The sequence below is a fragment of the Psittacula echo genome (assembly GCF_963264785.1).
Source record: "Psittacula echo genome assembly, chromosome: 23".
In the NCBI taxonomy this organism is placed as follows: Eukaryota; Metazoa; Chordata; class Aves; order Psittaciformes; family Psittacidae; genus Psittacula; species Psittacula echo.
In genome coordinates, this window is record NC_137748.1 from 666,817 (window position 1) to 680,113 (window position 13,297).

At 57.3% G+C, this 13,297-nt stretch overlaps 2 protein-coding genes across 2 annotated transcripts; one reads left to right on the top strand and one right to left on the bottom strand.

Moving 5' to 3' along the window:
* Nucleotides 1–973: 973 nt before the first annotated feature.
* LOC308229297 (parathyroid hormone/parathyroid hormone-related peptide receptor-like) lies at nt 974–6,800 on the bottom strand (the record flags this gene model as incomplete). The annotated part of the gene is made up of 12 exons (XM_080633252.1): nt 974–1,336; nt 1,625–1,666; nt 1,759–2,085; nt 2,370–2,436; nt 2,739–2,799; nt 2,957–3,110; nt 3,432–3,618; nt 3,906–4,000; nt 4,160–4,284; nt 4,398–4,508; nt 4,841–4,946; nt 6,717–6,800. The coding sequence occupies 12 exons, from the start codon at nt 6,798–6,800 to the stop codon at nt 974–976; spliced, it is 1,722 nt and encodes a 573-aa protein (XP_080489378.1).
* A 2,477-nt stretch (nt 6,801–9,277) lies between these two features.
* LOC308229278 (myosin light chain, embryonic) lies at nt 9,278–13,297 on the top strand (the record flags this gene model as incomplete). The annotated part of the gene is made up of 6 exons (XM_080633217.1): nt 9,278–9,376; nt 9,930–9,957; nt 11,358–11,507; nt 12,030–12,203; nt 12,594–12,671; nt 13,269–13,297. The coding sequence occupies 6 exons, from the start codon at nt 9,278–9,280 to the stop codon at nt 13,295–13,297; spliced, it is 558 nt and encodes a 185-aa protein (XP_080489343.1).

The window sequence follows — 13,297 nt, forward strand, 5'->3', positions numbered from 1 at the left end:
ATTAGAGCAGGTAGGGAAGGAAACCCCGTGCTGCCAGCAACACACTTTAATGTTAACGGGTACACACGTGTCCATTTCCAACCATGGGGAAATCCTCCCCTCCCCTGTGATCCAGTGGAATTACCTGGGCTGGGCAGTGCAAGCCCCACTGGAATGTCTTTGCCCATCAGGTGAGGAGCTCTTCCAGCAGCACAGTGCAGCAGAGAGGGAGCCAGGGTCTGGCTGCTGCCACTGTGGATGTGCTTCCAGCCCTTGGCACCCTCTGCTGCCTTCCAGCAACCACCGAGTCCCTGATGGAGTTCAGGGACGGGAACAAGCCACACAGACCATGTCTTTGTTCACTTTCAATACCAGAGGACCGAGCCTCTCACATGCAGTAGCCCGTGTGTTCATGGATGATGGTGCTGGAAAGCTAAGGGGGGACCCAGCATTGCACTGCGCCCATCCCAGCCCATGCAGCTTGGCCTGGTGCCTGAGCCCATTGATCCCAGTGGATGCTGGGATCCACTGCAGCATCCTCATGCTCCCTGTTCCTGCTCTACCAGGGCTGCAAGCTGCACAAGGATGCAGTTAAGGGCAGGATGAGCTGCAGAACAGCTCTGCACAGCACCAGGCTGTACGATGTAGGTGCTACACTGCGGAGTCACGCTATGGGCTTGTTGAATCAGCTTTATACACACTGGAGCTGAAGTCACCTGGACCATTGAGGTGTTTCCTGGGGATGATTCAAGGCTTTGCATGCACAGACATCACGTACATCAATCACTGGTGTGTGGAAGGAAAGGTTTGGAACGGGCTGCTCCTTTATGGGCCAGGTAGGTAGAAAGAGCACATGGTCCCTTTGCACACTGCCTGTGAGGGAAGGGAACTGGATCGTTCCCTATCTCAGCTCTCCATGCAAGCATAAAAGTGTGAGGATCAGCATCTTCCCAGTCACAGCTGGATGCCCAGATGGGAAACCCCCCCATTCGCTTCACAGCATCGTCTCCAGCTCCTTGTTGAGGTTGGGGTGACCCCGATCCAGGTCTGTTGGATCCCCTGTGCTTTCCCCACCAGGTCTCTGGCTCATCTCCTGGGTCACACAGGGCACAAAGTTATCTGAGGCAAAGGAGCTGGGGATACAGCCCGGGAGGCTGGCCCGGGCCGGCAGCAGCAGCCCCCGCTGCTGGGTGCTCCCTGCTCCTCGCCCCACCAGGCTGGTGCTGAAGCTGGTGGCGGGGTGGGAGCTCAGCCCCCCATAGCAGTAGCTCCCCACCGCGCTGGTGGCACGAGCCTTCTGCTTGAAGTCCAGCGCCAGGCTCCTCCGAAAACGGGCTTTCTTGATCTCTGCCTGCACCTGAGGAGAGACCAGAGGTGCCTGCTGGTGTCCAGTCCTGTCCCCAGGGATCTCCCCCCTTCCAAATCCCAGCCTGGTTCAGGTTGGAAGGGACCTTAACGCTCCTCCAGCTCCAACCCCTGCCACAGGCAGGGACACCTTCCACTGGAGCAGCTTGCTCCATTAGGGAGCCGAAGATCCAATCCTACTGAGAGGGATGGATCCAAGTATTTTCCCAGCCTGGGGGTTCTGGGTTGACTTCCCCAGCCCCAAAGAGGCTGCGCCAAGGAGCTCACGCTTCCAACTCACCTCCCCATTGCAAAAGCAGTAGATAAAAGCCACAAAGAAACCCTGCCAAGAGAGACAGAGGTGAAGTTCGAGCTGGGCCACCCCACGTGTGCCTCCCTGCTGCTGGGATGAGCATTGCTGGGTGTTTGCAATACCTGAGAGGAGTTAAAGAGCATCTCGTAATGCATCTGGATCTGCCACAGGACCCCGGAGACTTCCGTGTAGGGCATGGCCATGAACACCACGTAATGGACTCCGAAAAGCGGCATCAGCACCAGCGTGGACTTGAGCAGCTTCCTGAGAGGAGAAAGGCTCCGAGCATCAGCTGGAGAGGCAGCGGCGGAGCCACAGCAGGGCCGGGGCAGGGTCTGCGGTTCCAGCGCTTGCCTGTACTGCTGCCGGGGGTCCAGCTTCCCCGCGTGCGTGCCCCAGAGCTTGGAGGCCAGAACCCGGACGATGTTGAGGAAGAGGAAGAAGTTCACCTGCCAACAACCCCCCGCTGCGGTTCTGTTGCCCACAGCGAGCGTGGGCCTGCCCCAGAGCCCCCCGGCATGAGGAGGGGCAGCCGGGGGTGAGCTGCAGGCAGGGACATGGAGGTGATGCTGCGGTCAGGGTGCGGAGGGACCAGTGTCCCTGCATCCCTCTGCATCGCCGCGGGCTGGAGGGGCTGCAGGCACAACCTCAGGGACCGCAAGCGAACAGCCCTGGGTCTCTGTCCAGCCCCTTTCCCAAAAGGGATTGGGGGATTCAGCCATGGGATTCTTACCACAATGGCGGCCAAGATGGGGACCTGATAAATCCACTTCATGTTTCCTGCGCTGAGATCCCAGCACCTGGACAAGACCCACAAAGAAACACCCTGGAGGAACCTGGGCAGGAACATCGCCAGCTGATGGCTCTCTTTACCCCGTAACCACCATCCCCGTCCTCCCTTCACTCCCTTTGTGTAAGTCTTGGCCCAACAGCAGCCACGCTACAACCATTCACAACCGCTGTCACTGTGGATCCCTGGCAGTTGGACGGACAAGCCTCAGTGTGTGCTCACTCCTCTTGCTCTTCATGCTCACTTCATTCTGCTGGTGTTTGCCACCAGCCTTTCCCTCCCCAAAGGGCTGTTGGAGGTGGGCCCACGTACTGTGTATCAGCCAGGGAGGCCCTGACGCTGGCCCAGATGGACACGAACACAGCAGGGAGACCTGGAGGGACAGGGACCATGGTGAGGAGCAGCGATGAAGCATCACCTTTGCAGACCAACGCAGGTCCGGTCTGCATCCCACTGCCCTGCCTTGGGTGTCCTGTGCCACTCTGATGCCACAGCTCCCAGCTGCTCTCAGCACTGGGGTCCATGCTTACCCCAGCCGATGATGATGAGGACCCACAGGTAGCTCTTGTTGGAGAGGAAGGCCATGAAGATCAGGCTATGCAGGTAGAGCCCTTCCACCAGGATCCAGTAGTGGTTGGTGGCCAGAAAATAGAGGAAGAGGGTCACCACCACCTTGCAGCCCACCTGTGGACACACAGTCAGGGAAGTGCCCCTATCAGCCTGTGCCCTGAAAGCAAAACCTGACCCGCAAACCCCAGGCTGTGCCCCATCTCCCCTGGGATACTGCAGCATTCCAGCACCGTGGCTCTACATCTCCCATAGGAAAGGTGCTTCCCATACCAGGCCACACTGAAGTCCTTTGCCTGCTGCGGCACCAGGGTGGGCAGAGCTGCTGGTTGCCCTTCATCCCTCCCCTGCGCAGCGCAGCTGGGAGCATCCCAACCACATCCCCTTGCACCAGGGCTCTTCCATCCCCTTTCCCCCTGATCCTGCCTCCACACTTGCCAGGTGGCTCCGATGTCCCGGCGAAGGAGCCATTTCTGCCCTGAAGTCCTCCTCCCGCATCTTCTCCACGTCCGTGGCCAGGGTGCCCGAGTAGAGCACCGTGTCCTTCACGAAGATGCTCACGGCGCGGCAGATGAAGGAGGTGAAGAGGTGGACGTGGATGTAGTTGCGTGTGCAGTGCAGGCGCCTATGGAGAAAGGATATAGCACGAGCCCAGCCTCAGCTGCCCAATGAGCTCATTGCACGTGGGACACGGTGAGCTCCAAGGTGTCAGCCCTCCCATGGGCACAGAAAACAGGCCTGGAGGCAAATGGGGCACCCACAGCCTCAAGAGCAGGGTGGAACTGGTCATACGGGGGGTGGTTTGGGCTGGGGTTTGGGGCCGGTTCCTGTTCCCATCAGAGCATCGTGTGTGCAGGTGATGGGGAGAGGAGGGTTCTCTCTCATGGGGATAAGGTTTTGGCTTCTCCTTACTTGAAGTACGAGAGGATGCAGACAGCAACAAGGAGGGAGGCCAGGGAGATGGAGTAGCCGATGGTGTACATCAGGTGCAGGCGCTCAAACACCTCCTGGAACCATAGAACCGTGGAATGGTTTGGGGTGGAAGGGACCCTAAAGCTCATCCGGTTCCATGGGCAGGGACACCTCACACTAGAGCAGCTTGCTCCGAGCCCCATCCAACCTGGCCTTGAACACTCTCAAGCCCTGTTCCCAGGGAGCGAAGTCACCTTCTCACGGCTCCGGCTCTCGGAGGAAAAGAGCAGAGCGCACTCGGTGTAGTTGGCCCAGGTCTTGTTGATGCTGAGAGCCATGGCCCAGGTCCCCGAGGAGCTGCAGTACCTGTAGGCATGACCTGCGAAGGGCAATGGGCGCTGTGGCCGCTGAAGGACCCGAGGGAAGCACAGGCACATCCCTGCTGCTGGGGGGTCACCGAGGGTCTCTCCCTGCTCAGGTCCAAGCTCTTACCTTGGTGGTTGAAGTCGTAGATGTAGTCAGGGCAGGGCACCGACACCTCCTGGCTGGGGGAGCCCTTTGGCCAGCAGATGATCCCATCCCACTCTGGAAGGCAGCTGGTGTCTGGTCAAAGAGCAAGGAGACAGCTCCCATCTCCGAACAGGGACACAGCTTCCTCCAGCTCCCCCAAGGAAAACGCGCTGCCAGCATCACCCCGGCCTGCAGGGCTTGGAGCAAGCTGCTCCAGTGGAAGGGGTCCCTGGCCACGGCAAGGGTTGGAGCTGGAGGAGCTTTAAGGTCCCTTCAACCCAAACCAGGCTGGGATTCTATGAGCAGCACCCAGGGTACCAGGATCTCCACAAGCCCTCAAGCTCCATCCTCTCCCATCAGAGGGAACGGCATCCCCCATGGTGCATGCTGGGGCTGGCTGACCCACGCGCAGGGATGGACACTACCTTGGATCATCTCCAGTTGGGCTTTTATGTGCCTCTGACATCTCTCCTTAGCTTCCACCAGGAGGTAGATCTGCTCCTCTTTTGTGAGGACATCATCGGGGTCCACCTGCCAGGACAAGGCTGATGTGATGGATGACACCTCCAGCAGCCTCGCAAGGGGCTCCAGGGATGCTACAGGAACCTCCTGACAAGGGGCTCATGCTTTGCTGATCTTTGCTGCTCTCAGCCACTGACTCAGAGCTTCGAGCAGGTCCGTGCTTGGGGTAAGAAATGAGGCGAAGACAGGCAGGGAAGCCAGGACACATGGGACATGAATGTGCTGGCAGGCAAAGCTGATGGATGCTCTCCCAACCCTCCCATGTTTGTGTGGCTTTGAGTAGGCTCGAACACGATGATGGGGAAGAGAAAAGCCTCCTGCTCTCGTTCTTCCCTCTTGCAAGGCTGAGGCTGACCATGAGCCCCCTTCACCCTGTCCATGGTCCCTTGAGAAACACATGGACATGGGTGGTGTGTTGGGCTTCTTGCCCACCCCACCGGTGGGGCTGGATGTGCCCATTGCCCACACAGGGCTGCAGCTTTGGAAGCACAGAGGAGTCGGGATGAGGGGCTTCACACTGGCTCCTGGACTGCCCATGGCCAAATCCTGCCCCAGAGAGGAGACCCTGAGCTCCCATCCATGCTCTTCAAGGCAGTGTCTGTTGCTGGTGGGGGGCACAGAGCAGGACTGGGGGTCCTGGGACCCATCAGCAGGAGCTGACTATAAATCACCCCCCCCTTCCGTTCCCCCAATGCCTTTGAGGCAGGGAACCCAGCCCTGGATGCATCCAAGCAATGGGAAAACCACTCCGTTTGGTGTCCCCATGGCTGTGGAAGCAGGAGCACAGATGCTCTCCCTCCCCTCCTGCCCAGCAGCTCTGTGGGGCGGGATGCACACTCAGCAGGGTTTCAAGCCAGGAGAGGACCAGAGGAGCCCATAGGACCATGCAGACTTACCAGAGCCCAGGCAGAGCTGAGCAGACAGCAGCAGAGAAGAGCTGTGATACCTCCCTTAGGAACGGACGTCTCCATGGTCCCACCGTGTCACTGGGATGCACCTCAGGGATGCTGAGCTGGAGAAGCGCTGCCAGCCCCAGGCTGTGGGGCAGCAGGACAGAGCATCTTCTGGGGCACCCCTGGGGTCCTGGCAGTGCTATAGGGATCTATCTGCCCACAGGCTCACCAGGTGAACGGGGTTCTCCCCCCATCATCCTTGCTGCTACTCACTCTCCATCTCCCGCCCGCTTTAAGCAGCTCCTGGAGCGTGTGCAAACAATTCCCACTCGGATGGGGACGGCAGAGGTTTATTGGCTCAGCCCTAGGTGCTAAAATCCTCTCCATTCAAGGCAGATTCCTCCTTTCAGAAACTCCTCTCGCTGCCTGGCGCTCATTTCTCAGCTGTCACAGCATCCCCTCGCTGTGCCCGTGCTGCTCAGTCCCCTCCTGCCCCACATTGGTCCCAAGGAGCTGGAGGACAGTGGGGAAAACCCCAGTGATGCGGCTGGAGGCAGGGGGGCAGCGGGTGCAAGCACGTGAGCATCACCTCGGCACTGATGCTCCTGAGGTGGGATGTCTTTCAGGCAGATGCCAGCTTAACCCTTTTCCTTCTCTAGGGATTGGGGTGTGCTTTGGGGATCAGACCCGCTCCCCCCCAGGACAAGCACCCTCCTGCCTTTGTGTGTTTGCTTTGCAGAAGGATCTCACTGTGCAACAGCTTTCAGCCTCCATGGATGAGGATCAATGGGTACCGCAGGCAGGAGCAGGCAGACGGGCAGTCCTGACAGCAGAGCTCCCACCCCGATGGGTGTCTCACACAGCCCATGAATGGGATGAGCCAAACCAGCAGGTCCTTGGGCGCCAGCTCAGAGCTGGTCTCGTTGCAGCTGACAACATCCCCATCAGAGCGGTCCCTTGGCACCTGCATCCCCTTGGGAACACCCCAGGGCTGTCCCTGGCCTTTCAGGATCATTCTGATGCCACCCTTCCGGGTGCCTTTTGGGATCATTTAGGGGCACGAGGATGCTCAGGGGCTGGAGCAGCTCCCGTATGGAGCCAGGCTGAGAACATTGGGGCTGCTCAGCCTGGAGAAGAGAAGCTGCGTGGAGACCTCAGAGCAGCTTCCAGTATCTGAAGGGGGCTACAAGGATGCTGGAGAGGGACTCTTCATCAGGGACTGGAGCGATAGGACAAGGGGTGATGAGCTCCTGTGGCAAGGGAAGGTGTTATCAGCTGGATGAGAAAGCAAAGCAAACCCCAATGACAGCGCTCAGGAGGTGCTGTGCTCCCTCTGGTTAAGTTAGACAGGAGAACAAGCCTGTTGGTGGCCTTCCCTGCCACAGCAGTAAATAAAGGAGGGATTAGGGGCATCCTCGGCAGCTGCCTCTCTCCTCATCCCAGTTTAGCCGTTACCATGGACCACTGGTGGATGCTGACACCAGCCCTGCATCACTCTGCTCATGAAGATGCTGCACGAAGGGCAAGAGATGGGAGAAGCACCTGAATTGCAGGATTAATGTGTTCTAAAGGCTCTTCTGGGTACTGATTCCTGACCCTGAAGCTGCAGGGAGCAGGGCTGGGGGTAAAGTGAGGTTGTTCTGGACTCGCGATGGATGGATGCTGGCTGAGGGGGAGGCAGCAGCACTCAGAGGCAATTTGATTCCCAGAACCTGACCCGGGATCCGGGTTTGCCGTTAGCAAAACGTTGGGGTTTTTCTTGCTAAATGACTTGCTTTATTATAGAGCGCTCTGGAAAGCAATCACTGCAAATGACTCCCATCCAGCCCCGAACCCACGCGAGCAACCCTCAGGTGATGGCAGACAGCAGTTTGCTGCTGCTCCCTCCTCCTGAAGGACCCCCATGACCCGGCTCGTGATGGCTCAAGCAGTTCCCTTCACTCCCAGCCCTGCAGCAGCTCCAAAAGAGCAGGATTAGACCCAGCCGGTCGTGCCAAGCCTGAGCTGCTGCGATACAACATGACCTGAACCAGCCTGACTCAACCACCTGAAAATGCAAATCTAAATGCATTTTTCTATATCCATCTATAAACTATATTTAAATACATACATATATGAAGTGTGTGTGTATATATACCCGTACGGAATGGCTCAAGCTCCAGCCAGCACCAAGACCTCGCAGCTCTCGCACCAGGACGGGCAGCATCTCGCAGGATCCTGGTCCACCCAGTGGCTTGTGACGGACCCTGCAGCCCAATTTAAGCCAACGCTGGCAGGAGCAACGAGGCTGCGGGTTTAGATGTCTTGGTGTAACCCTCAAGCCCCATTTTGGGGGATGCTGAACCTCAATGACCTCTTCTGCAGATCTTCAAGCAGTTGGGAGAGGAGGGTGAGAGCAGGAGCATCTCTCACTGGAGCCTGCACAGTGCCTGCAGAGGGGCTGAAAGGAGATGCTACGGCCCGTGCTGCCCTGCAGGTTTTGGGGGTGCATGGGATAACACAGCTACAGGTTGGGCAGAGAAGTGATCCAGAGCATCCCTGAGGAGAAGAACTTGGGCTGTTGGTTGATGAGAAACTGAATGTGAGCTGTCAGCGTGCACCTGAGCCCAGAAACCCTCCGTGTGCTGGGCTGCATCAAAAGGAGCGGGAGCAGCAGGTTTGGACCTGGATGATCCCAAGGTCCTTTCCAACCCAAAACCATTCCATGATTCTATGGTTCTATGATGCTGTGATGAGCAGCGCAGCGCTGTGAAAGGTCCTGAGCTGATGAATTAAATGCCTGGCTTTACCCTTCGTTTGCATTACCCTCCTTAGCTATCCTATGGAGGTGAGCACAGCTTCTCACCCGCACCTATTCCAAGGCACAAGCTCATCCCTGGGGAGCAATGGGGACAAACCAGCCCCTGAGCACGAGGCCAGCGGATCATGCAGAGAGGACTGAGCCCCTTTGCAGCAGCCCTTCATAAACCCGGGTGTCACAAAGGGCTCTGCAGCGCTTGCCCTTGAGGCCTGCCTAAAACCAGGCGTGCTTTTCCCATGGGTATCATGGCAGCTCCATCGGCCCCGCGTCGCTGCTTCCCTGCCAGGCTCCCGGGGCGGCTCGAGTTTAGGCTTTCAGTGCTCATTTAGCGAGCAGCCCCCGTGCAGCCCACCCGGTGCAGGTGCTGGAGGGGGCCATGTCCCCCCTGTTGTGGCTGGGGGGGTGTCTGGTGGCTTGGCTGTGCCGGGAGCTGATGACAATGGGCAATTGTCAAGTTGGGGCCCCTCTCGTTTGAGTTTTCTTCCTTTTATAGTAAGTAGCAGTTGCTCCAGCAGCTGGCCTGCCCCTGCGGGGTGAGCACGGGGCTTGTATATAAGGGAAGGAGCAGCCTTTGCCTTTCATCCTCGGTTCAGTGGCTTTGCTGGGCAGCAGGACCCATCCCTGCCCCTTTACACAGCCCCAGCACGATGCCAATCAAGAAACCTGACCCGAGGAAGGAAGCGGCCAAAGCAGCTCCGGCCCCGGAGCCCCCCCGAGAACCTGCCTTTGATCCCAAGAGCGTGAAGGTGAGTGAGGGATGGAGGCGTCACCGTCTCCCTTCGTGCCTGTCGTCTGCAGGCATGGGCGATGCGATGCGCCAGGCTGAGAGCCAGGGCTGGGAGGGGAGGATGAGCACATTGCATTGGAGCAGCGGGCTGGGAGGGCTGTGTTGATGCAGAGGGCTGGGAGGGATGCTCTCCTGGCTGTGGGGATGTTTCCGTCTTCCCCCCTGTGTCACGGTCCCAGCAGCCACCCACTGCCTCCATCCTGAAGTATTTGGCTGCCTGTGTTGTCTCCTCCACCTGAGAGCATCTTTTAGCCAAGTCACCACAATGGGAGCTTGGTTTTTCCATGATTCCCCAGGATTTAGCCACATATTTAAGCCAGAGGTGTGGCAGGGGCGTTATTTAGAGCAGGCTCAGCATGGAGGGTGTTCAATCACTTGAACTAAGGATCAAGCCTGAAAATAGCATCGTTTCCACCTGACTGTGGAGAGGTTCAAATGCAGGGGAGAGCCCCTCCGCTACCGCTGTCCGTAACATAACGCTGATGCCTGGCTCTGTTCGCTTTTCCCGACAGATCGAGTTCACTGCAGAGCAGATTGAAGGTAAGTGCAGACTTCACCTTTTCCCAGGGATGCCATTAGGAATGGGGAGTCCTTTTTCCAGGTAGTTTTTCACAGCAGACATAAGAGCCAAGGCCCCACGCGTCAAACCCCCAGCATCAGGATGGAAAGGAAATGGGGAAGGGCACTGGTAGGAAGAGGAGGCAGGACATGGAGACGGGAGCAATGCTGGGAGCCAGCACAGGGATTTAGCTAGGGCTGTTGGGAGCAATAAATGGACCCTGGCTCCTTGCTCTGCATGGGGGTGCCCCAGTTGCAGGGGATAATCCCTGCTTCAGGCAGGGAAAAGGTATTTTTCCATTCATGGTGAGAGATGGAGCCTGGTTCAAAGTCGGATTCGTGTGGGAGGAGCAGCCTCTGGCGATGCAGATGAGCTGGGATTGGGATTCCTCATCTCTTCATGCCTCTGTACTGAGTAGGGGAGGGACAAGATGTGAGGGCAGATCCTGGGGTGGATACTGGGAGGAGGAGGCACGGGATCCTGCAGGCTTGGCCCTGAACCAGCCTTTGAAAGGAGAACAGGGCCAGTGGAAACGTGAGCAAGTTAAAAGGTGAAGATGTTTGGATTCAACCTGCAACGATGTCCCCCAGTGTGTGATGTGCTCCCATGGCTCCAGGCAGTCAAGAGGGGACTGAGCACCCTCAAAGTGGTGCCTCTTGACCAGGGCCTCACAGTGGGTGATGTCCCTCCCTCTATATGCCATATGGAGGGATCCCATCTGCAGAGATGGAGCCATTGTGAGGACAAGCAGGATAACAGCAGCACCCTGAGGTGCCGGGGGGGGGACCATGGACAGGATTACAGGGACACGGACACGGGGACACGGTCCATGGGATGGTGAGGCTCAGCAGAAGATATAAAGATGCCAAGTAGAAAAGGAGCAAATCCAAGGCAAGGAGCAATCCCTGGGCCAGCATTCCCACCAAACACAAGGGGATGCCTACCTGACCGTGATGTCTCCATCACTCCATGGAGACTGTCATTACCTCATCCCACCCAACAGCAGGAGAAGCAATGGCTCTGTTTTGAGTGAACTATTGCTGGATGCTAAGAAGATGGGCCAGAACCTGGAATTCATTAGTGCCATGGACAAGAAACCCACAGCTCTGAGTGCTATGGGAACAAGCTTGGGAATGAATCTCCTGCATCCTTCCCGTGGTCTGCAAGGCTGGGGTGGACATGGTCTCCCCTGCCCAAACACAGCCAGCACTATGAGTGTCTGCCTGACTGGGGGTGCCAGCAGAGCCATGGGGTGTCATGGGGACCATGGGGGTGCAGCAGGAGGGCACCCAGCATGCATGTGTCCGTCTTTTCCTTGCTCCAGTGGAGCAGGGAATGGGCCCAGCATGGAAAAGGACATCTGGGCTCTTCTCATGCACAGAGTTCAAAGAAGCCTTCAGCCTGTTTGACCGGACGCCCGCCGGGGCCATGCAGATCTCCTATGCACAGTGTGGGGATGTTCTACGGGCGCTCGGCCACAACCCCACCAATGCAGAGGTCCTGAAGGTGCTGGGCAAGCCCAAAGCAGAAGGTGAGAGCAAAGTGGGGCAGTGGGGACATGGTGGGACAAGTAATCCCTGTGCTTCCTGGCAGTAAGTGAAGGAGTATGTCCCCTTTAGGAAGAACCCAGTGAGATGGAGGAAATGATGGAGAGAGGCTTCATTCCTTCACTATCCTTCCCTGTATTACGGGTGGCAGAAGGGGTAGTCTTAAGGGAGTAGACATAAGGGAGTGGTCCTCACCCAGGGATGGTGGCAATGGGTGCTTCGCAGGCCACATCCTGAGCTGGTGCCAACTTGACTGGTTCCAGTGCAGCTGCATGGCCTTGGTGACAGAGGACCTCCCTGCTGCTATCAGTGGTCTGTGTGCGGTCCCCAGATGTTAATACTTTATTCCTCATAGGGATCTTCCAATCTCAGGAACCAACAGTCCCATCACCTTGTAGTGCTTCTCTCCAGCACTCAGATACAAGACCAGGAAGGTTAAGTCCTCAGAGGCTGATTTCAGCCTAAGGAGGTTTCGTCTCTGACCCCATCTCCTCCTCCCCTTCCAGAAATGAACACGAAGCTGCTGGACTTTGAGACCTTCCTGCCCATCCTGCAGCACTTCACCCGCACCAAGGAGCAGGGCACCTTCGAGGACTTTGTGGAAGGGCTGCGGGTCTTTGACAAGGAGGGCAATGGCATGGTGATGGGCGCCGAGCTGCGCCATGTGCTGGTCACACTGGGTACGGGCTGGCTCCGGGCTGGGGAGCAGGACACAGGCCACCCCTGATGGCTTCGGTTAGTTGGGTGGCTTCATGCATCAGAGAGACCCTTTTGACTCTGCTACTCATAGGCTTTCACTAATGGCTCCTGATTATGTGGCCTTTTCCACCTTACCACTTCATGCATGATCCAGGTGAGATGGAGAGGCCGTAACATCCTCAGTTATCAGACAACCACCGCAGTTTGGTCCTCTCTCCACAGTCTCCCAGCAGCATTCCCCAACCTGTGGTGACACACAGCTCCTTTTAAATGCCTTTTTCCTTCCTCTGGTGATTTTGGCTCTCTGGGAAAAGGACAGGAAGGTCCTGGGGGGCTGAGAACCCTTCCCTCACCTCTCCATCATCCTCCAGGAGAGAAGATGACAGAAAGCGAGGTGGAGCAGCTCATGGCAGGGCAAGAAGATGCCAATGGCTGTATTAACTATGAAGGTAGGAGCAAGAGATTCCCATCGAGACCATTTCAGACACGGCTGTCTTGGCTCAGGGTGCAAAACGGGTCCTCTGGGAGGACATTGGTGATCCCTGAGAGGGAGGTATGGACCATCTTCCAAAGCTTCCCCAAGGAGAGCTGTGAGATGTGTCAGCTGGGCTGGGAACAAGGTGGCCGTGTCAGTGATTTCCAGCTGAAGAAGGCACGTTCCCAAGGGTTTATCCCCAGTTTTCCACTGGTTTGTTGTGAGCTACCAAACAAAGCCAGCACCTTTCACAGCAGAGGCGAGTCAGGAACATTTGGGAATGGCTTCAAGAGGGTGAAAATCTGGCATAGGCGATGGTTAAATCTGGGAACCCCTAAAACTGGGGAGCATTGAGGAAAAGGGGGAACCTATTTCCCTTGGTCTAAGCAAACTGAGGATATTGGCTCTGGCTCATCCCCAAGAGGGGTTTGGGAAGGTGGGAACAGAAGGTGAAATCTCAGCCCTGGCATTGCTCATCCCCTTTGTCCCTGGGGTGCCCCAGGCTCTGCCTGCCCCCTCACAGCTCACATCCTTTGACCTCCCATGCTCTCATTCCTCCTTTTCTCCCCAGCTTTCGTCAAGCACATCATGTCTGGCTGA